The sequence below is a fragment of the Leptinotarsa decemlineata genome, unplaced genomic scaffold (assembly GCF_025532065.1).
Source record: "Leptinotarsa decemlineata unplaced genomic scaffold, Ldec_3_MD MMD2_tig00026345_RagTag_RagTag, whole genome shotgun sequence".
Taxonomy (NCBI): domain Eukaryota; kingdom Metazoa; phylum Arthropoda; class Insecta; order Coleoptera; family Chrysomelidae; genus Leptinotarsa; species Leptinotarsa decemlineata.
The window spans coordinates 305,102-329,070 of record NW_027412696.1 but is presented as its reverse complement, the minus strand read 5'-3'; the positions used below and the strand labels follow the sequence as shown (position 1 = coordinate 329,070).

General features: G+C 36.9%; 1 protein-coding gene across 1 annotated transcript in view; it reads left to right on the top strand.

The window, feature by feature from the left end:
- Window positions 1–581: 581 nt before the first annotated feature.
- Window positions 582–23,969, top strand: part of LOC111513093 (methanethiol oxidase) — a 41,057-nt gene continuing 17,669 nt past the window's right edge. The window contains exons 1-2 of the mRNA XM_074183771.1: window positions 582–730; window positions 20,144–20,295. Coding sequence (XP_074039872.1) covers window positions 718–730; window positions 20,144–20,295 — 165 coding nt within the window. The 5' untranslated portion in view covers window positions 582–717. The remainder of the gene's footprint in view (window positions 731–20,143; window positions 20,296–23,969) is intronic.

Genomic DNA, 23,969 nt, shown 5'->3' with positions numbered 1-23,969 from the left:
TTAACACTTTCAATTGTAACCTATCGTTACTGCAGTTTCGTCCTAATATGTGGACCAACTAACACAATTGTATTAGTTTGAAAAGTGGTAAAAAACATATAAAGTTTCATTTTTCATGATTTCCTACCACGTAGTAATGGTTACATCAATCAATTCACAAAAAATGCAACATTTTTGTTCTTCATATGATGTATTTCTCTTTCTTTCATGCCTTTTTGATCTATTCAATAGCATAGACTATGTATGCGCGGTATGGGTTTTTGGCGGGACACAGTGCAGAGGACACTTGAAAATATTCTCAAGGACTTCAGCTCATGAGTACTTTTCACGAGAAAGAAAAGTCTTAAAAATTTTCGATTTCTTTAGACTGGTACAATTTATCAATTAATGAAAAATTTTCGTTAAAGAAAGAAACATTACAGGTTATTAAAAAATACTGTACATGAACTAACTATCTGTAATATTATGCCGATAATCTACAAACAAAAATGTAACTCATCTCACAATTTCTGGTGCAGTGAACTTAGAAATGATTGTAGGGCAAGACTCATAAAATACAGTGTTGAAGTAGAAACATGTTTTTCAGTTTCTTAGTGTATATTGAATCGTTAGTACGCACTGTACCTCTGTGAGGAGAGAATACACATTCGACAGCCAGTAGTTAATGTTATTCGTTCCAAATAGTGCGGTTATTGACAGCAGAGTAAACCTTAGAAAATGAATAAATTTGGTAAGGATATACAGATAAAATACCACAATAAAAGATTTCAGTCTTTTCAACCGAAAGTGCCTATTGAAACTAATATCATTATATGTTTTTCTGAAGCTCATACAACGTTCAAAAAGATTTGTTCGCTATGTTTTGATGCGCCTTTAAATGGGTTTTTACTGTGAACAACTGAATATAATGAACCAACACATAGTCGTTCTGGTTTGAAATTTTGGTAGTGAACACAATAAGATACGCTGCCTGATGATCCCATCAGTGATTAACATGTATTTGAATAAAAAACAGAAAATTGCGCATATAAAAACATCCAGAAGTATTTGAGCTAAAATATTGAGAAATAAAATTGTATGTTTTAAATCTGATAAGATTTTACAGGGTAGCCCATTATGTTTGCAACAAATGGGATTTTTTGTTAGTTACACAATCGATATTTCAATACGGTCAAAAGTTAGTGTATATTCGATAAACATATTAAAAATACTTGGCATCAAATGAAATAGCATATAGCGCAAAAATTGAGATTGTAATGGTTTTTCAAATTTATTATGTTATCTCATTTACAATTCACCTAACTTAACTTAACATAACCAATTAGGTGAGGTAACTACTACTGTTGTATTTGAGAATGGGGAATGCTCTTCCTGACAAAAATCAAGTAGTTTTCATAAAAGAGCTCTAAAACAACGTATTTTAAAATTATCATTTCAACTTTTTTCTTTAAAAAATTATTTAAATAATTAAAAAAGAGGAATGAAATAATGCATTAACATTTAAAGGGATTCGTTTCTATTCCGCCATTTGGCAACATCGGTTATAGCTAATAAAGGACAATGAATCTGTTACCTGTATGAAACAAACAAAGATGACATATTTCAGAGGCGTGCTGTTCTGTTTACTTATGTTTCGAGTTCCGAGACATTCCGTGACATATGACATTTTGTGCATCTAACCTATCTTCCTCTATATAAATAAATAAAAAAACAACTGTTGTTTATGTGTCTTGTGGATTTGATATTGAACTATAATTTATATTTTGCCTCAATTGTTGATTTATAAAGATAATTTTCCTTTTTTAAAGTAGAATTATTTCAACTTGATATAGGGGCTGTGGCCAATATGTGAATAAGAAACAAATCCCTTCAAAAATCAAAACCCAAAGTAAAAGTAAAGTAAAAGAAGTTCAAAGACTATTCAATGAAGCTAAAGAGTCAGGTAACTGGGAGCTTTATAAAGCTACTCTAACGACATACAACAAGGAAATTAGAAATCAAAACGGGAGTCTTGGAGGAAGTTCTGTGAGAGTATCTCTGATTTACCTCGCAGCACAAGAATTCACAAGATTCTCTCTAGAGAGCCGACTGCTAAAATTGGGTCGCTTAAATGACCCGATGGAACATTTATGACCTCTAGTAAAGAAATGTTAGAGCTTTTGATAGAAAACCACTTTCCTGGAAATCCGACTCTTGATGATAACAGACTGCCCATCTTCGCTAAACGCTCAAGAAAGAACGACTGGGACGTCGCAAAAAAGGTTATCACAGCACCGGCAGTTGAATGGGCTATCAAGTCTTTTCAGCCCTTCAAATCTCCCGGAGAGGATGGTCTATTTCCAGCTCTTCTTCAAAACGGACTGGAAATAATTTTACCAATTCTCACAAAATTGTATAGAGCTAGTCTGGCGTAGAACTATATACCACCCAGTTGGTTGGTAGCAAGGGTGGTATATATACCTAAAGTGGGACGGAGATACCCACACCTCAAATCGGTATGACCAATCAGCCTAACATTCTTCTTGCTGGAAGGACTTGAGAGGATACTGGACGGACATATCAGGAATCCCCCCTGAATAACCACCAGTATGCTTATCAAACCGGCAAATCAACAGATTCAGCATTAAACAATCTCATTGATGAAATATCCCAATCCCTTGATAACAAGGAGATCGCAGTGTTGTATTTCTTGACATTGAAGGATCATTTGACAATGCACTACCTAAATCTATAGGATTGTCTCTGGCTAGGAAGGATATAGAATCGACCATAACTGGCTGGGTCTATGCCATGCTAGTAAACAGAACTTCAAGGCGAGGCTATCAGGTTCAGGGCCACCAGGGCTGCCCTCAAGGTGGAGTACTATCTTCCCTTCTTGCGGTGAAGGGTCGAATAGGCCCACTCACTTTAGACCAACCTAGACCTGCTTGATGCCTTCTACAGAAGAGAGGTTGATCTGCGAGCTTATGCAGATTACCTTATCATCCTGGCAAGGTCCACCTCGGGAAGGGTAGCTTGTTGTCCAAAGCGCGTTGGACGCTGTTCACAGTTGGTGCCTGAGGAAGCAAATGTCTGTCAACCCCAGCAAAACCGTGTTAATCCCCTTCACCAAGAGGAGAAAATTGGACGATGTAACGCCACTTTCCCTCAATGGTGTGGTCATTTCATTCGGAAGGGAGGTGAAATATCTTGGCATTGTCCTTGATGAAAGACTCACGTGGAACGCTCATTTGGAAAAAATTTTACACAAAGCCAGACTGTATCTATGGACATGCCGAAGGATTTGTGGTTAAACTTGGGGTTTAGGTACCAAACAAATCCTCTGACTTAGGCGAAGTTCTCTGGCTTACAGAAATAGTCTTGTTTGGCTATCTCTGGTGTCGTCAGTACCACACCGTCAGCGGCCATGGAGATCCTTCTAGAACCACCTCTTTTCCAGATTTTTCTGGAGAGAGAGCCTAGATAGACTGCATATAGACATGATTACATCGCTAATTGCACAAATCAATTCAATGCAGCGTGCAACAGACTGTTGGTTGGAATTGGAAGTCACAGCATCCAAGAAATGACCTCTGACTTTATGCCTCCAACTGTCAACTACGAAATGCCTTATGAAGTACTATTTCCAAGGAGAGAGGACTGGATCCTCCAGGAGAAGGAAATATTAAGAGCAGATAGTTGTTGGTTCATAGATGGATCCAAAGACACCTTCCGGTTCTGGTGCAGGTGTTTTTAGTCGCAGACCCAGGACAGAGTTATCTACCTACCTAGGAACTTATGCGACTGTATTTCAAGCGGAAATTTACGCTATTGAATTGTCTGCGGAGAGATTGGATGAATCCAACCTCACTCAAAAGTCAATAAAAGTATTCTTGGACAGTCAAGTGTCGTTAGAACCTCTTGGCTCCTACCGAGCAACGTCTAAATTGCTGGCAAACTGCCAAAAACGGATCTCCTCGATAGGAAGACTCAACAGATTGTCTCTGGTCTGGATTCCTGGCCATACTGGCCTGGAAGGCAATGACGCTGCTGACTCTCTTGCAAAGGAGGATGCTGCAAGCAGCTTTATCGGACCAGAACCTGTCATAGGCATCGCTTTGGGCTTTGCTAAACAAACACTGAACGCCTGGATGGCACTCCAAGGCGTTTATTCACCCTTCGAAGCTTGATACCAAACAGTTGTTGGACTACAGTAGTGATGAACTACGATGTCTAACAGGCCTTCTTACAGGTCACTGTAATTTCAATCATCATATGAAGAAACTTGGACTATCGGAAGACAGTGTGTGTCGCCTCTGTCTGGAAAATGATGAAACATCAGAGCATATACTTTGTGCCTGCCCCGCTGGGGACCGAATCAGGTTCGTAGAGTTCGGCAGATCCATACTCTCACCATCTGACCTGAAAGACCACTCACCATACAAACTAATCAGCTTCGTTAAGAAGCTGGGTTCATTTGGCCGAGTGTGAATATGTGTGAGCCATAATAAACCCCTGCGGGTTGCCATGGAGGATCGAATAGACCCACTCATTTTAGACCTACCTACCTACTTCCGTATGATATACTTTTCCAGCATTCTGAATCATAACATATGCAAAGTAGCCAAAATCACATCACTTTGGCACAATTTTCTAACATTTCCAACGTATATGAAATACACACGAAAATATTTTTTTTTGACATTTTTCTGTAGACGTCATTCAATATTATTCAATTCTGTTTGCAGAAATCGGTTATACAAAATTGGTTCTGGGGCAAAAGTCCGTGAGGTGTTTAAAATGAATATATTTTTTTATTTTTTCTGTGTTAACTTTTTGCTCTGAATATTTATTTCACTTTTCACACAGATTTTTTTGAAAATATGAGCTAGTTTTCACAGACCCGTATATTATTAGAGTTGTGCTGGTTTTTGGATAACTGCCTGAAGTACTTACTTGTAGCTAGTTTTCTTTTGGACATACAATTTTTGTATGGTTTTCATTGTACATATTTGCCAATGATCCCGTCTGTTTGAAATGTTTGAGAATTCTTGTAACTGTTGAATGGTGAAATTTTTTTTCTGTATGTATGTTGTTTGTCTTTTTGTAATGTGTAGGTATATCCGAGATTGGCTTGAACGTTTAAAGTTCATTTCTTTAGATTTGTTTGTAATGCGGATGAATTATGAAAAGCAAAACTGTTTCTTTGACGTTTTTTAGCTGATGTTGCTCATAATGATTTGAAATATGAATTTCATTTTTCGATTCAGAGTTTTCATTATCATATTATGTTGAAAAGATGGTGGAAACGATTTGCAAAATTTTTCAATGCTCTTAAATGTTGCAAAAAATATTATGTTGACGGTTATCTAAATCCAAGTGAATTCTACTAATGCGCTTCAATTCGATTGATTATGATACTTTGTATACGTATCATAAAGGTACTTCATTCTAGAACAAATTTTATATATTTTTTGACCTGCTTGTTTGTATGCTGTCATTCTAAGTGCATTGAATTGGTTATCGAAAATGCTTAACTTTCCTAGCTCAGAATTATTTGTTATCTGGTTACTTTGCAATATGTTTTACTCCTTTATCATGGTTAACATGTTAGCCGGGTTAGCGGGGACTACATGTTAGCCGGGCTACTCTGAACAACTCACCGAAAAACACTGAAGTCGAACAAGTTCAACCGTCCTCTCGATCAAAGGCGCAGAAACATAGTCGAAGCACAGTATATCTGTATACAGTAGTTTCACTCAGCGTCGGTCCCTTTGATGTCGGTGTCCAGGAGTTTCATTTTTTATAATGATGACGTATTTGACACTAATGACATTTCTCCCTACTACAATCTCAACCAAAGCGTGTATACACTGCTCAACATAACAACTATTCATATAAACTGCTCAAAAAAAAAACAGTCTATGAAAACCATGTTGGGCACCTGAGAAAATTGTACAAATGATAATTTTGCATTTGTGTAATATTGAAGTAACCTAGATCATTTGGGCAATGATGAACTAAGTTTCAAGTAGATTTTAAAAATTCATGGAATCGGCAGATGTTTATATTCGAATGTGACAAAATATATTTTCATTTCAACAAGAAAAAAGACAAGATAAAGAACGTGTTTTGTTATTCATGAACCATGGTACGAATCCATGCGAAATTTCTTTGTAGTGATTTTTGGGGCCAAATATAGCATATTCATTTATTGATTGGAGAATTCAAGATGGCGGACGAGTTTGCCGATTCGATTATATTAAGGACCAATTATTAAAAATATTCCTAATCGAATTCATCAATCAAGATTAAGGAATCTGTAGAGCCTATTCTTTCTGAATTATGTAGTTACTACTCAGGACTCGAAGAAGTAAAAAAGTAATTAAGTATGTAGTGTTCAATCATATAAAATAATTATTTTGTATGAATGTACTAACTATAAATGTATGTGAGAGTTTTCGGAGTCGGAAGTTATGAATTATTTACACTGTAAGATAATAGGTTGTTTTGCTGCTTCCAGCTTTTATCCAAGTAAAAATTGATAATAAAATCACTGACAAGTCCAAATGCATTTTGACTATACCATTATATATGTTTTCCGACAGAAAACAACTTCTTCTTTAGCTAATAACTCGACATATATTGACAAATGTTGATATTTGAATCTATACAAGTCTAGATGTCTAATCAACCCCGAAAAGTTGCTGCGTAGATTAAAAACAGTTATTCTAAATGAAACATGTCCTATTAGTCAGCAACTTCTTATATAATGTAAATTTGACTATCAAAAATACCCTACGACTGTTAACCTTTCGGAATCCAAGTCGCCTCAGACATAATTGCAAAGATTCTCACTTTGAAGAAACAACTTTGCAAGAGCTCTCTAGGACAAATAGTGGGACTTCGCCTGATTCGAACAAGGAACCAACTGCGAACCGTTTTGAAGTGTTCCTCATCAGTGCAGACCATGCTATCACGGTTGTATACACACAGGGACTCGTTATTCCTCCTAGAGAGCTCTTGCACAGTACCATGGTTCATGAATAACAAAACTCGTTCTTCATCTTGTCTTTTTTCTTGTTGAAATTAAAGTATATGTTGTCACATCCGATCCCATGAATTTTTAAAATCTACTTGAAACATATTTCATCATTGTCGAAATGATCTGGGTTACTTGAATATTACACAAATGCAAAATTATCATTTGTACAATTTTCTTAGGTGCCCAACATGGTTTTCATCGACTGTATTTTTTTGAGCAGTTTATATGAATATTTGTTATGTTGAGCAGTGTTTAAACGCTTTGATTGCGTGCCTGTCTTGAACTCGTCATTTGCGCAGACCTGAGACTGCAACTCCTGGGTCTGCGTGTAGAAAATTCAAACCAAAAATCACCCGAAGTGGGATTACTGTATATAGTATACTGTGGTTGAAGTGCACATTTAAAGTTGGCGGCACTCTCAAAAGCCAAAAAAAACATTGAATAGAAATGAACCGGCAGCGAACTAGTCCACGTGGACTATAGACTTGACGGTTCGTATTGGATAATTTTTACTAACCGAGTTTTATGATTAGCTGAGAAGTCATAAAATCAAATTTTAAGTTATGTACGGTGATGAGGGGATGGTTTTCGCCGTCGTGTTCAGCTCAGGAACTGATTGCGTTTTGAGTGTTGAAATTCGATATTGGTGCAGTTATAATTATTATTTATCATTTGGCGTCCTTGGATAAGTACTAATAATAATAACGAGCGTTATAACAACGCAGACTTTTTCCGGTGTGGTGATTCCAATAGCGATGGTGAACAATGTGAAAAAGAGATAGCAGTGAATACGATTTCAATGCATTTGAATATTAAAACACAGAGACTAGGTTTCAATGTATATAAGAATCTACATCTCAAGTTTGGTTTCAAAGGAAACAACATCAGATTTGACCGAAATTCTTTTCTCATCTGTACGTAAAATAGTCAAAAACAAACCTTATGAACGCAAGACGCGATGTGATGCAGGATTACCAAAACCTTTAGATTTTCATTTGATGAAATCATTGAAAAAAACAATATACGACTGTTGCAAAAGCAATGAGATTCCTACAACTGAAATCATAAGGAAGGTAGAGATTGAATATTTCCGGCCATAACGTGAGCTGCTGTGACAAAACTCTTCAGAATTTGATAAAGAAACTAGGATTTAGATTTAAAATAATAAACAAACGTCAAGCGAATTACATAACAAATACTCAAAATAAATGACTAAATATAGACAAGAAAAACGGCAAATTTTCTTTTTGGACTAAACTTGGTATGACACCCACGACATACTTACGAAAGGGTGGACTGATGGTTCGATAATGTGTACGCCTAACATGCCTGCAAACAAAGGATCGCGATTCATCATTGTGCATTGCGGAGGCAGTAAAGGATGGGTTACGAATTCTTTGAAATTACATGGAAAAAAACTTGAGGACTGCAATGTTGACTACCATAAGAACATGGAAGCTAATATTTTTGAGGAACGGTTTGAAAACACATTGATCCCAAATTTGGATGCGAATAGTAAAATAGTTCTTGACAACGCTTCCTATCATTTGCGATAGCTCATCAAAGTGCCGAATAAAAATTCGAGGAAATATGAAATATAAAGTTTTTTAATGAAAAACAGTTTCTATTTTGAAGATTACTATACCAAAAACCAAGTACTTGAAGTTTTAAAAACAAAAACATTTGAAAAAATGTATGCCCTTGAGAGTATTGCTAAAAAGTATGGACACACCATACAGAGACTTCCCCCCTATTTTTGTGTTTTCAATCACATCGAATTGATTTGGGGAAAATTGACATATCACCGAAGAAGACTGACAGAAAAGTAATTAAAAAGTGATTTTAGTTGAAAAAGACCATATGGTGATTGGATACTTCCATAATAATAGTGGAAATAAATTCATCTGATTTAAATGACGACAGTGATAGTGAAACAGATAATATGGAGAAGGAACTATCAGAAGCTTTCGAAGAAAGTTAGTGAAGTGTTTTTGATGTACATTAATAATTTAGTATTAATATAAGTTACAAAAAGGATTTGAAGCTTTATAACTCCTATTTAATTATATGCGAACGCTTTCGACAGTTGGTCGTGCTATTATCATCAAGGCTCTACTCAAACTGAGTAGAAGTATAGTATATTATATTAATATAATTATTAATATTCCGGTAAGTGCATTATGACATGCTGAAGGTTGCCCCTTTCCTCTCATGCAGACTTACGACTTTGTAGGTACGTGTGGTAGATACCCAACGGAAAAATAGCAACTAACCCAACTAATGCCGTGCAGAGAGTTGAAGTGGAACCATCAAGCACCTGTGCAACGTCTTTGACTTGGAAGATTCGTCGCAAATTATTTCCCACTACGAAAAGCAGAAATTAATTTTGTTTGGTCGATCAGACCAATCGATAGATCGGTTTCGGGGTGATTGCCCCATCATCAGTACCGGGCATGGTCTCTTCAGAACGGTGTGAATCATCTCAGTATCACGACCAAACAGACGACAGCCATCTTGACTTTGAACAGGTTGGAGCCTGGCTCCCTTACCCATACATCTGATGTTTGTCAGAGGGACAAATGGGTCATAACTGATGGTGGGATGGCGACATGAATGTCTTCAGACATCAGTGCCGCCTTTCACGGTGTAACCCTACCTGGCTGGAATGAAATGGATGAAAAGATTGTTCATTTTTCAACGAGGGACATAGGGGCCTCATTCGACAGAGTCGGGGCCTTTTATATCGGTAGGGGTCGTCTACAGCAAAATCTATAGCTTCCCTAACTAAGGGATTTTTATGAGTTTCTCATGTTGTTGATTATGAGTTTCTCATGAAAATCCATTAGTTAGGGATTTTCTGTTGATCAGAGGGTACAGACTCGATCAGCCCTCGATCCTTGTTTTAACGGATATAATGTGCGGGTTCCAGGTAAGCCTACGGTCCATTAGAAGGCTGAGGTACTTTACCCGCGCTTGCCAATTGATCTCACTTCCAGATACCCTCACTTCCCTACGACCAAACGAATATAATTTCAGCTAGTCATACAATCTCTCTCCAGTGGATTCAGTGGGATGACCACTGCGCCACCTGTAGACAGAGTCAGGAAACAACTCAACAAGCATACTCCGGGGTGGGAATCGGAATAATCATTAATATTCTGGAGAGGTGCATTATGACATGCTGAAGGTCGAGTGTGTATGATACAATTCAAAAATGTAACAAATAGTGGACATAAAACTCCAAAAAGGGGGGCAAACCGCGGACACGTGTTTCTGGCTATTGGCCTCATCAGCGCGGTGCAGCCAAGTGTAAAGATGGGCAACACTTGTTTGCCGAAAGCAGGATACAGCACATACGTACGGAGTCAATAACAGGAGCCAACCCCACATTTGTGGTTCCAGTTAGAAGACCTAGAATTCTCAGGGTAGATCTAACATGACCACGTAGGTACTATAGCTACCTGCGTGACATCCGGGTCCAGGATATAAATACAGAGAGAGATTTTATCGAGTGTGTATGATACAAATCAAAAATGTAACAAATAGTGGACATAACACTCCAAAAAGGGGGGCAAACCGCGGACACGTGTTCTGGCTATTGGCCTCATCAGCACGGTGCAGCCAAGTGTAAAGATGGGCAACACTTGTTTACCGAAAGCAGGATACAGCACATACGCACGCAGTCAACAACAGGAAACAGGAGCCAGTGAAGAGTTTGAAGATGACTTGAAAAATCGGGAGTTGCGATTATAATGTCATCTAAATACACAAAGACAAATTCTTCCAATTCAGGCCCCAAAATAGTATCTATGAGACGCTGCCACGTTGCCGGACTGTTATGGAGTCCAAATGGCATCCTAGTAAATTGATATAAGCCTCGAGTTGGTACCGTGAAAGCGGTTTTGTCTTTACTGGACTCTTCAAGCAAAATTTGATGATAAGCACTTTTGATGTCGATAGACGAAAAATATTTTGCATTATTTAACCTCGCCAAAATGTGATTAACATAAGGGAGGGGGTAAGCGTCTCGCCGGGTTACTTCATTGACTTTACGAAAATCAATACAAAATCGGTAATTTCCATCAGGTTTTTTAACCTGGGCTAGACCATGCAGATTTGGACGGTTCGATAATACCTAGAGATAACATCTCGTCTATCTCTTTATCTATCACCTTCTGAATATAAGGCGAAACTGGCTAATATCTTTGTTTTATGGGAGGACTGTTCCCTGTATCAATAACATGAGTGATCCCTTTTGCACAACCCAAACCATTTCCCATTTGATCAAAGTAACCTTGAACTAAAAGGCGATCAACAAAATCATACGACTTTCCCAACTCATATGAATTATTTCTAAAAGAAGTGATGATATCCATATCTCTCCAAAAATCTATGCCAAAAATAATTTCATCCTGTAAATCTAACACAACTAAACATTTCATCAACTTAACCCTTGAATCCAATTTTATCGGAATATTAACTATACCTAAGACATCACATTTTTCCCCATTTGCCAACGAAACACTATGAATATTTTTTTCTAAAAGTAAATTAAATTTAGATAGTTTATACCAACCATCTCTACCAATACAAGTCCGAGATGCTCCGGAATCTAGAAGACCTCTGAAAAGAACACCATAGATCGTGACCTCTAAGCGGGGTCTCGGATCTGAACCAACCGAAGTGAACAAGGCATTCACTTTTTCTCTTCGGTATTCTCCACCGACAAATAATTTCCATGACTCCCAGGAGTCATCAACCGGTTTTGTAGAAATACTTAACTTAGAGACCGTTGACCGGTTTGACGTTGGCCTCTCTTGTCGTTTTTTGGATTACAAGAACAAGTATATTTTGTTACACCTGATTTTCCACAACAGAAACAGAACTTTCTGGTTCTAGGTTCCCTACACCGAGAAAATTTGTGTTGATTAGAAGTACAATTCCAACATGATTTATTAGAACTCTTAGCCTGATCAACATGTACTTCATGAACCGAAGGTGGGTTTTCAAGTGGACCATTGTATGCTAAGTCGGGTTCCAAAAGACAAACATTACCTTGCGTCTTAGACTTGTATGCAAGTTCACGTGAAATCTCGATTTTTTTACAATTTTTTAAGAGTTCATCAACACTCCTTATTTCAACCAGAGCTAATTTTTCAATGAAGTACGGTCCAATATTCCGTTGTAAGGTGGCAAGTTTATCGTCTTCACTACAATTAACAGGGAGACGGTTGAACATGTTTATCATACAAGCAAAATATTCACCAACTTTTTCGTTCGGCTTTTGTCGCCTATTTCGGATTTCTTCCCAAAGATTGACTTGATAGTCATGTCCCAAATATTCAGTTTTAAGTTCGTTCACAAATTTTTCCCACGTATCGATTTTTTCCCTAACTGATCGAAACCACAAGAGAGCTTTATCACTCAAAATATCTTCCAGAGAATCGACTAAATCCTGGTCTGATACGTGCCATGATTTTTTATACTCTGAAACGCGTTCTAAAAATGCATTAACACTTATACTGTTAGGTTTGCCAGAAAAAGATATGTCCCATTTGTAGACAGGAGTGGAATTCGTTTTATAAACCGTATTTACTACCGGTACTGAAGAGGTTGTAGAAACTACTCCATCACCAAGAAAAAGCTTGTCTTCCAATTGTTCCTCTAACTTGCATAATCGTTCGAAAATGCGAGCTGAAGTTGCATCATTGTCCGGGACATTGATTCTCTTCAGTCTAGCATACAAATGCTTGAGCTTCGACTCTACAAAGCGAGCATCATGGCTATTTGATTTTATGCTTTCTCGAGAATTCAAATAATCAGCTAAGGAACGAATTTTTTCCTCACAAATCTGTAATTCTTCCACAGCATTGAGTTTGCATGAAGGATGACAACCAGCAGAACCAAATTCCTCTCCTTCTACCAACTCTTTTAATTTCATACGCATGGTTTTCACGGTTTCGCTTGTAGTTTCCGTGATCCCTCTTACATGTAATTCATAGACTAATTCGTCTCTGAGCAATCGTGAGAAATCCATTTTTATATAAGTTTCCCAGAAACAAAATACGAAAATGAATATAAACAAATTCACCAAAATTAGTGTATGCTCCCGTACTATGGAATTATCGTTAATGCATCAAGAATCAAAGCAGTCGACACAAATGTAAAAAACCAATACCATGTCTTGGAGAAAACAGAATAAAAAATGTATAAAGATAACGACTACCTACTGTTCAGAAAGTCAACTGAACCTACAATTTTTTAGGTATAATTTTTTTTGTTTCGTTTGTTTTCTTATCTTTTTGGCAAGCAAATCTCATGTCAATGACAATATATAGGTACAATATATAAAGAACTTCAATTAACACTACCAAATGAAATGAAATGAAATTTATCTATGCCTGAATAACAAAATGTATTTACAGGCCCCACGTTGGGCGCCAAAATCCCTTGTTACGTAATATTTTTTTTCTTATTACTTACTATTTAATCATTAGTTCATATGTGGGGTATTTTAGATATAAACAGGATAGGGTTATTTGCTCACTGCTAGCTTTTAGACAGCGAGAGGGGGGGTGAGTTATACAAATGATTTATGTTCCAAGGGCGCCAACAGATTTACTATTAACCCTATATAATGTAATAGCAAGCAGATCCAAATCTATAAAGTATCCACGATACAGTAATGCCCCAATAAAACTCAAAATTTGGCAAATGGATGTATTGACATATTTTCACACAGGGTTTGGCAATGTGCAAGGAAAATCGTAACTAATAAATAATAGCCAACCACGGAGGGGGGTCGTGCACGACAGAGAAAACTGGACAGGGTGTTTGGGAAAAAGAAAACTACCCTTCCAATCTCCTGCACAACGAGGGGGAAAACTTATTTTCTAGTTAGAAATTTCTGAAGAGAAATTTGACCGGAAGACATGATATTGGTAATGTGAAATGTGAAGGTATTAATATAAAAAATAATATATATATATATTAAATTTTCACTCAAAAGGAAAGTCCTTAATGCCGCTATGCGGTACTTAGCCTCGATTCCAGAGGGCCAGCTGTAATACGGCACTATTACGTTGCTCCATCAAGGAAGAGAATGAAATCCCATGTGTCATTTCCTCATTTCCTTGTCCCCAAATGAGTGTTCGTATAATAATATCGAGTTTTTCTGGGTGGTACAAAAAGTTATTAAAAAAAAAACGCCTGAAATTAAATTATTGTTAGATTCCTCGTATTATGGGATATATTGTTGTCCTGTGATGACACAAGGAATAATACTTGAAAACTCACCTCCGATTATCGAACCCTAATAATTCGAAGACGTTTTCATATACAGTTGGAAAAAAACTGATATAAATATCCTCCGAAGAGATAAAAAAACGGAATTCTCAACCTTCCAAATCAGCACTATTACGAATCCGTTTCTGTGAATATGTGATTTACAACCGCTTATAGCGTTTACGAAAATCCCTAAGTTAAATTCACAGTTCAAGTATCATTGTCAATTTCCAACTGAAAATGATTAAAATACCTTGGTCAAGGACCAACAAAGTTTCTAATTTTTCCGTTAGTGGCAGCAGCTATCGGGTGGTTGTTTATGATCTTAATATGAGCTATTAGTACGTGGGCAAGCGACAATAAATAGGTACCTTTTACGGATAACGTAACAATATATTGGAGGTTATAACTGGATTCAAACAAGAACTCTGTATTTCGTCATTCGAAAGATTTTATTTGTGAATTGCCAACGTCGATAACGTTGGCAATTACGTGATAACGTGTTAGGAATGACACGTTGAGAGGTTAGACCTCGTTAGTCCATAGCTCGCACAAGTTTCGACTTCTGAGGGTTGTCGTTCGTAGGGGTGTAACAGCTGGTTAACGAAAGCAGAAAAGGTTAAATGAAAAGTCAAGAGAATAGTCAACAGATACAGGACAGAAAACATTGCAGTCACATGCAATAAATACATTGAGTAAAACATAGGGTATAACAATACCACACAACTGATTTGTACCAAAATTTTCAAAAATTATGGAAAAAAATAATGAAGGAAAGGATAGTGAGCTTCCTGAATAAACAAGAGACCTTTTCACAGTCAAAATATGACTTTAGACAAAAAAATCGACTGAAATATACCTGCTGAATATACGAAACTATCTTTGTCAACAAGATTTTTTTTTTGGACAATAAAGTATATTATTATTATTTTTATTATTATCTATAAAAGAAAACCTGCTTTAGACATTTCAGTAGTATCTGTCAAAGGCCTTCGACACTACAAAAACGCTGAATGACCTTGACTATTTACCAGACCGAGAGCAAAGAGTCAGCACGGATGGTATTATGAGTGATCGAATGACCATTACATACGGTGTACCGCAAGGGACAGTATAGGGCCCCCTTTTACTCATCATCTAAATGAACAGTTTGTGTTCGTAATGAAACAGTTTTTCATTACGAACACAAATGATATTATTAGGAGCTTCGCTGATGACACCGCCATCTTCTACCAGTCAGTCAATGTGATGTTTGGAAGCTATTTTTTCAAATATAACGAGTGGTTCAGATATAACAAGCTCGAATTTAACTTGGAAAAAAGATACATAATATTCACTTCTCATTCAGCTCACCTACCTAATATGGAATTATTAAGATTCGGAAAAACTGTGAAATTAAGGAAGACATATCAGCATTCGAGATGGAATCTCCCAATTCAAATTTTAGTGAGAAAACTAAGTGGACTCACATACATTCATGCACCTAAAAATAGTATACTACGCTTTGGTTAGATCACTATTATCTTATGGAATCATAGGATAGGAAAGTGTGAGTGACTATTATCTCGAGAATTTGATTGTTATCAAAAAAATCATACTGAAAATAATTCAGGGGAAAAAGTTACGTGCCCTAGAGACAACATGTTCAAAGAAGTGTGTGTGGTGTGTGAGGTAGATTTATTGCTTAAATATTTTGACTGGTGTGCGGAAGCAAACAATTCCTACCAAGGCTATTGGACAGCCATTTGCTAAATATTTTGGTCCTCAACTTTATAACATGGCACCTGAACTTGTTAAGATCATTTATATTCGATTTTTATATGAAAATGAAATCAAATATTGGAATATGATTAACGGAATTAAATTGATGGTGCAGGATACTTGAAAAACTTGAGAGTGTGACAATACATAAAACTATGACAACATGCCCAACATGCTCAACTAGTGTCCGACCGAAAGCTCGGTTTCGGTCGAGTTTCGGCAAAAAAAACGGGTTTCGGTTTAGTTTCGGTTTCGGCGACAAACTGCCGAAACTACGACCGAAACCGAAAATGCATTCGGGAGTTCCCGCACTGTGATCGGTCATGTTCGTCGCATTGAATTTCATGCAAGCGACGAAGCATTTTGCCGAGTTCACGTGCCTAATATTGTCATGACTTACTTTGTGATTCACTTTGTTTATTACATAAATATTAATCAAGTACCTATTGTGATATTAGGTAACTCAAATAAGTAATTTTATGTTTAATATTTTTGAAAAATCATCAATAATATTCAAAAGAAAGATCTACACCTACTCAAATAAACACCTCACCTATTTTCAAGGTGCAATTAATATTTTTTCTTAAATAAGGGTTTGTTATGTTGATTATCAATAAGTAAAAATGTCGAAAACTGCATAACGTTGTGATTTAAAGATGAAAAAATTAAGACTGACTGATTGTTATAACGTTTTCTTTATTTTTCCCTCAAAACATAATCCTTATAAGGATTATTATCCTTATAACACTTCATTGTGAGAATTTTACTGCATAGTTTTACAAAACCGAAAGAAATGTTTCGCTATACAATAGCTTTTTCGGGTGTGTCTGAGTTAGTTACCTGTGTATATAGGTGATTATAGACACTGGCGTTTATATAGTGAGTGAGTATAAACACGCCCAAAGAAGCTGTTGTATAGCGAAACACCTGCTGAAAGAAACAACTGTTGGGTGAAAATCACACAATGAAGTGTTTCTTGAATACACTTAACAATGTCATCATACCTCTATGTCTGGAGACACATCTATGACAACATAGGTATCCAATTATGTCAATACTCCTAATTACGACTTTCATAAGATCAATTAATATCAGTTACGTAAAAAACACCATAGTACAGTAAAAACTTAAACACCAAACAGTCTTTCTTTTCAAATCATCTGAAAGAACAATTCGTTCAAGCCAGTCTCAAATTGCCTACACTGTAAGTTGATGGAATGATACCTATCAGAAAACAACTTCTCCCTTGGATAATACCACGAAGGTCGTTGGATTATATCCGACAGTTGTCACTGCAGGATTCTTCACTGAAGTTCCTCTGGCATATGCTGTTAGTGATACAACTGCCGCAATCGATTTTCAATTATTGGAACACACTTGGAAACCGGTTTCAGGCTGTTTGGCCACTCGTCAGTGCAAGGTAGTGTCTATCATCAACATAAAGTCGATGATTTTCAATAATTGGAAATCGAATTCCTTCAAAGTATATTCCAAGTATGCCCACTCAATTTCTGCATAATGATTCAAACCTTCACTGACAATTTGTTAGAAATTTGATGTTACAAATGTAAAATAATATTTTATTCAGATAAGATTATCATGACTAATATTATATTTAAAGTAAGTCGCTTGTATCACATAAAAAAGCAACAGTTTCACCACTAGCACTTCGTGATTCTCTCCTTCTTTATTCGTTCCATGTCATTGTTTTCACTTTTGTACTGAATATCTCAACAAACTCAATTATATTATTGTTATTTCGTCTTCTTTGTGGAAGATTCGATCATCTGCTACATTGCATGATTTGTAACTTTTTGTGTTATAATACTCAATTTTTCATTCCCTTTAAATTCTACTCATACGAATATTTTATATATACTTTGTTTTAGCATTTACTTTTATACATTTCTATATTCCATTATTTTTAATATTTATTTCATATATACTCTGTAATAATAGCATTTCCTGTAACTGGGTACTCCTGTTGGAAATAAATCGCTTTTTTTTCTTGTTCGCGACATTGAAAAAAACACTGGGATGAATATTGCTAACTTTCCTTCTGTTATGACATTAATTATTCATGCGCATACAATCGCAAATATCATAACCTCAATTGTCTTTGTCCCCCATGCCTCCCGGGTTGAGTGCCCTGAGTTGAAATATTCTCCACACGGTTAATGTGTACAGAACAAAACAATCTTGTCCATCCACAACCGCTCCTCCGGAGCGGTCCTCGACTTACTTATGGTCACTTCAGCAAGATTGACATCTGTTTTTCTTTGGTCGAAAGTCAGCCTCTAGGTGCTTTCATTTTTTGATCTGTAGAATTGTTTTAACATGACTTTCCTAACTGAATTATTGCATGGGGTCCCCAAAAACTATCCGGAGATTAGTGTTTTTAGCAGCGAGCAAGTGTTGGTTCTCGGTGAATCTGAAAATTAGATCAATTTGAAGTCTGGTTAAGAAATGTTTATACTTACCGGAGCCGCTTGACAGCGACTCTCGGGGGTGGTCTTTGGTTCTGCTTCGTTGGCCTCTTGTGTTTGTCCCTCTCTCGGAATCTGGGGTCATCCCTATTCAATGCGTTATATAGGACGCTTAGCGCTGGATTGTCGTGCGCTTGAATTCTGTCAAACGTGTCCTCTGCGTGTTTCCTCATGCCTGCGTGTATGTTCAGGACTAGATCCCGGAATATGTACCTATTCGGTACATATCTTGGAGCGTTTAAGGCGGCCCTTACGCACGCATTCATAAACGACTGGATCTGTTTTCTGTATGTCGCATACAGGCATACAGGATTATCGGCAGTATTAAGGTCTTTTTCATCAGCAGCTTCACTTTCAATCCCATGTTGCTTCTTCGACCTATTATTGGTAATAGGTTTTGTCGGGCAGATCTCGCCATTCCTATTCTCTGCCGTATGTGGGACATGACGTTAATCTTTTGTCCAGGTTGAACCCCAAATATCTAGCTTCGTTAGTCCACGGAATCTCTTGTCCGTTGAAGATGACGTTTTCTTCCGGGTGTACCATTCTCCGGGTGAACAGTATTGCCTGACTCTTGTCAGGGTTTATACTGATCTTCCACAGGTTGGCCCATTCCTCTAATATATCTGCTTGTTGCTGCAAGTATCTGGTGACGTGCGCTTGACTTGTTGATCTCGCCAGCAAAGCTGTGTCGTCCAGATAGAGCACCAACTTGTTGAAGTTGTTCTCCGGCTTGGGCAAGTCTGCTGTGTATACCGAGAAGAGGTGAGGCGAAAGGACTGCACCTTGTGGGACCCCTGCTTCCAGTAATTACATCGTTGATAGTTCTTGTCCCACTCTGCAGCGGCATCGAGTGTCAGCTAGAAAATACTCCAGTAATCTTACCATTGGTTTTGTGTAGCCAAAGTTGATCATTTCGACCAAAAGTCCATTATGCCAGACTCTTGTCAAATGCCTTGGAGACCTCTGAGAAAATCGCTCCGGTGTTGCATCCTTTGCCAAGGATGAAGCCTTCCATGGCAAAGTCTACTAACCTCAGGACTTGCAACTCTGTCAAGTATTCAGATCTGAAACCGAACTGTTCATGTGGTAGGATTCCTAGTTCGTTGGTTTGGTCCTCTAATCTTTTCAGGATGACACGTTCTGCCACTTTGTTTAAGGAAGGGATTAAGCTGATTGGCCTGGGAAATTGTCTTTGTGTGCACCATGACATCTATCAATACCCAACAAACAGAATGTCGTCAATTTGTTGAGTCCTTGATTATTTTCATAGTTCAAATATTTCGGTAGTTGTTCTGCCATTCTGGGCAGAGATCTATCAAATGAATCAAAAATTAATGAAATCGGCCCAGCCGTTATTGATTCATAAATGGTGTACCTACGATTTTACGACTTTGTGTTATATATCTACTACATTATTTTTCTAATTCTTCAGATGTTTTGATAGTAATTCTGCTATTCTGGGTAGAGACAAATATAACCAATCAAAAATCATTAAAATGAGTCCATCCGATCTTGACTTATAACTTGTGAAACTAAAACGATTTAGTTTTATATATAAAGATAAACTTTCATGTATTATTACTAGGTCCTGGATATGCTTCACCTCAAGATGCCATGAAAAATGGACCAAGGGAAGAGCTTTTGTATGTAGTATGTGTCCAACCAAATGGAGGCAAAGGCAAATCGGATCTGTTGGCAACTGTGGATGTCGATCCGAATTCTCCGACATATTGTCAGGTGAATGATACTACATAATAAGTATATCAATAATATATGAATGGTTCACTATACTATATCAATCCAACAAACAAAGCACTCCAAACAACGAGAGATGCGTGATCAAAGCATGATCACAATGCACATTTGCTTTCAATAGGTAAAATAAATAAGCCTCCTTACGCTGGCCAATCAGATTTACTTGTAATCGGCTGGCAGAATTCATTGTTTCAGGTATATCGCTACAGTGTCGGAGTGGTCAGTTACGTTTTAACTTCTGTGGTGTGTACGAATACGGTATTTTAGAATTTAAAACTTTCAAAATGTCAAGTACTGATACGGCTGAAGAACCTGCTAATCTGTGTCCTTACACTTCACCTAAAATAGAAAAAAAAACTGCACCTTTATATTAATGAAAAAAATGTATTTATGAATATTTACAAAAATTAAATTGAGGCAAAGACTTTATTGTCCGTTGATAAAATCGTGAAAAAAGTAGGAACCATCGCTGGAGTGTCTCCTTCAAATGTATATGGAGTTATGAGATAATATAAATAAAAACATTCTTTTTCTGATCTAAAACCTTCACGAAAGAAAACCATTGATAAGGTAGACGATTTTGATTTGAACGCTATTGGAAATAAAGTACATATTTTTTTCCAAACGAAATGACAACAGTATATTCAGTTCCAAATTTCAAAAGGTCGACATTCCACAAATTATAAAAAAATTAGGTTTTACGACTAAAAAGGAGGGAGAAATAGTTTGTTGCTCGAGGAAACAGAAATAGTATTGTGGAGACGACAATATTTGATGAAAATAAAAGCCTACAGAAGAGAAAATAGAAAAATCTATCACCTGGATGAAACCACTAGGCCACACTAGGCCACACTAAGTCCAAAATTTGGGTTGATGAATCGATAACTTCTTCGAGACAAGCCTTTTCAGATGACCTCTCAACTGGCTTCAAGAATCCTTCAGGTAAAAATTACCTAATTATACTCTCAAGAAACCGCGTGTGTTTGTGAACAAGATAACTTGTTATTTGAATTGAAGGGGTTATATTTATAGGAGTGATTAATTTTTTGGGAAAGGAAGTTTTTGGCTTTCTACTACTCCATCTGATACAAAAAAAAGGGATGAGAGAATCTTCCAAAGAAAGGAAGGAAGTAATCAATTTGAAACTTTATACATGAATGTGTAGATCATGCAAAGAAGTAACTTTCAGATACAAACTGAAAGAAAGTCCTTTCTTTCAGATCATGTGCACTATGCATGATAACGTTTTGAAACACTCCGTTGCTTGAATGGACAGAGTTTATTCAAAACATAAAAAACTTTGGAGATTCCTGAACTTATTCAACTTCTGAATTCTATCAATTCATAAGTTTTAGTAAAGTTACTTCTACGTTTTATTGTGGAAACGAAGCGATAAAGTCTTTTGTGTTGAATCTGCCCATCAAATACCTAAATATATATATCTGAAAAAAACGGACCACATCAAGCTTATCAATTATATGAAGTAATCAAAGGTCAAATTGTTATCCGTTTGTTTTTGTTTACATATGTGAACTGTTAGATAACTGTAGTGAAGTAACACGAAGGAAATATGAAATTGAATATCGAACAACTTTCTGTAAATTTATAAACAAATTTATAATGCCTTTTTAATACTGATTCCAACACACCTCCTCCATATCAAGAGATCAAACAGAACACATTTCTTTTTCACTTCCTTTGCATAATTGTATCTGATCACAATATGTTTTGTTTTGTCATTATGTCTTTCTCATTGTAATAATTTTCAACAACTTTTGATCTTCCAATAATTTGATTGATGTCAATGTTTTCTAAAAGTTTTTGTCATTCGCCTCCTGATCAGAGGAAGCTTATCAGGAGAAATCCTGTTTTTTGAATCTCCACCCCAGTCTGCATCCAGTCTCCATCTGCATAACTATACAGAGTTGAATTGACTCTTTGTGGAATAACTTGCATAAGTTTCAAAGTTTGTGTACTTTTCGTATAATTCCTAACTATAATTCTTATAAACTTAACACTTCTGTCCAATCTTTATACGTCGGACCACTTAGTTTTATACTCAAAATTGAAGTACATATTGAAATATAGCTATGAACAGAAACGATCCAATAGCTCTTTTGTATTAATTTCATCAGTAAAACGTCTGTAATTTCAAAATAATCTAAAAAATATTCGATATACTTTGGCATCCATCATTTTGAAGTCTTCTAGAACTCAATTTATATAAGTTGACTGGTGTATGGACTGAAAATTCAACTCGAATATAGAAGAGAGGCTATCTCCAACCTTTTTCCGATGTTCCAGACTATCAAGGTTACAAGTGATGTTCGCGCTTCCAGTGAGGCGGATGACTCTTTGCTGGAATCGAGCAGCTTTAGGGTATATTTGGGGGCGGGTATACATGAGAACAATACTCCAAAGAAGGTCTGATCTGAGCTTTATAAAGCATCAAAGGTTGCTGAGGTGTGTACAGTTTTCTGGTTTGGAACAGTGTTCCAAGCTTTTGAGAAGCAGCCCTTACAATTCCAGCATCATGATTGTCCAAGACATATTGGTGTCCATTTCAACCCTCAACAAACTTATCGAAGCAGAAAGCTGAATTGTCTGTCCTGATATTATTATATTCGGTTCGGAGAGATTTACCTTTTTGAAGAAAACCGATGCCTGTGTTTTCGTGGCATTGAATTGAACCTGGTTAGTTTCACCGCAATTCGAAATCACTTCTAGATCCCCATTAAGATATGGAACCTCCTGCCTGATGAAGATGTGCATCCGCAGCCGATGTCCTGGAATCCAAATGGAATGACGTAACAAGTGTACTGTCAACAGCAGAGCAATGTATCGGATTCTTGATTTTTTCCAATAAGTCGTTAATATACAATAAAAGAGGGTTGGAGACAATATGAATCCCTGGATTGAAAGTATTCGAGAGATATCCATCGAGGCCACTTGCAGGGAATGTTCATTCAGGAAGCAGGAGAGCCATACACAAAAATCCGACAAGCCATAGCATCGAAATTTGGCCAGCAAACACGGCCACACATAGTCAAAAGCCTTAGAAATAATAAGCTCATCAGCTCTTAACTCTCCATGTTTCTCGATTGCGTTATCCAAATATGGTTGAGATACGATAGGAGGCCGCCTGTTGATCTTTGTTTCCGAAAACCATATTGATGATCGCTCAAGATGTTGGAGCCTTCCAAATATTTAAGGTATGTAGTTATTTGAAAGATTTTTTCTTGCCCTTTTTGGGAATGGGCTGAGCGCGGGAGTTCTTCCAACAAAAAAAACCCTCTTTGTAAGACAGGTTGAAAGGTTTACAAAATACCGGTGCGAGTTTATTTGCGCACTTTTTAAGTACGATGACGGGCACTTCTCAGGACCACACGCCTTGTTGATACTAGGCTGTTTCAAAATTCTCCTGACTAGACGTTATCGAAAAGTAATTTCTGGCATTGTGGATTCTAGTGTGGAAATAGTGGATGGTGCCTTTCCAAGAAAATCGACTGTGGAGTGGAACGCAAATTGTTCAGCTAGTATATTTGCTTTTTCTATGGCTGTTGTTGCAATCGGACCATCCGCTTGTGTTATTGGTGGAATTGTGGATTTTGTAAATTTTGATTAACAGCTTTAGCTACCGACCAGAAGGATCTAGA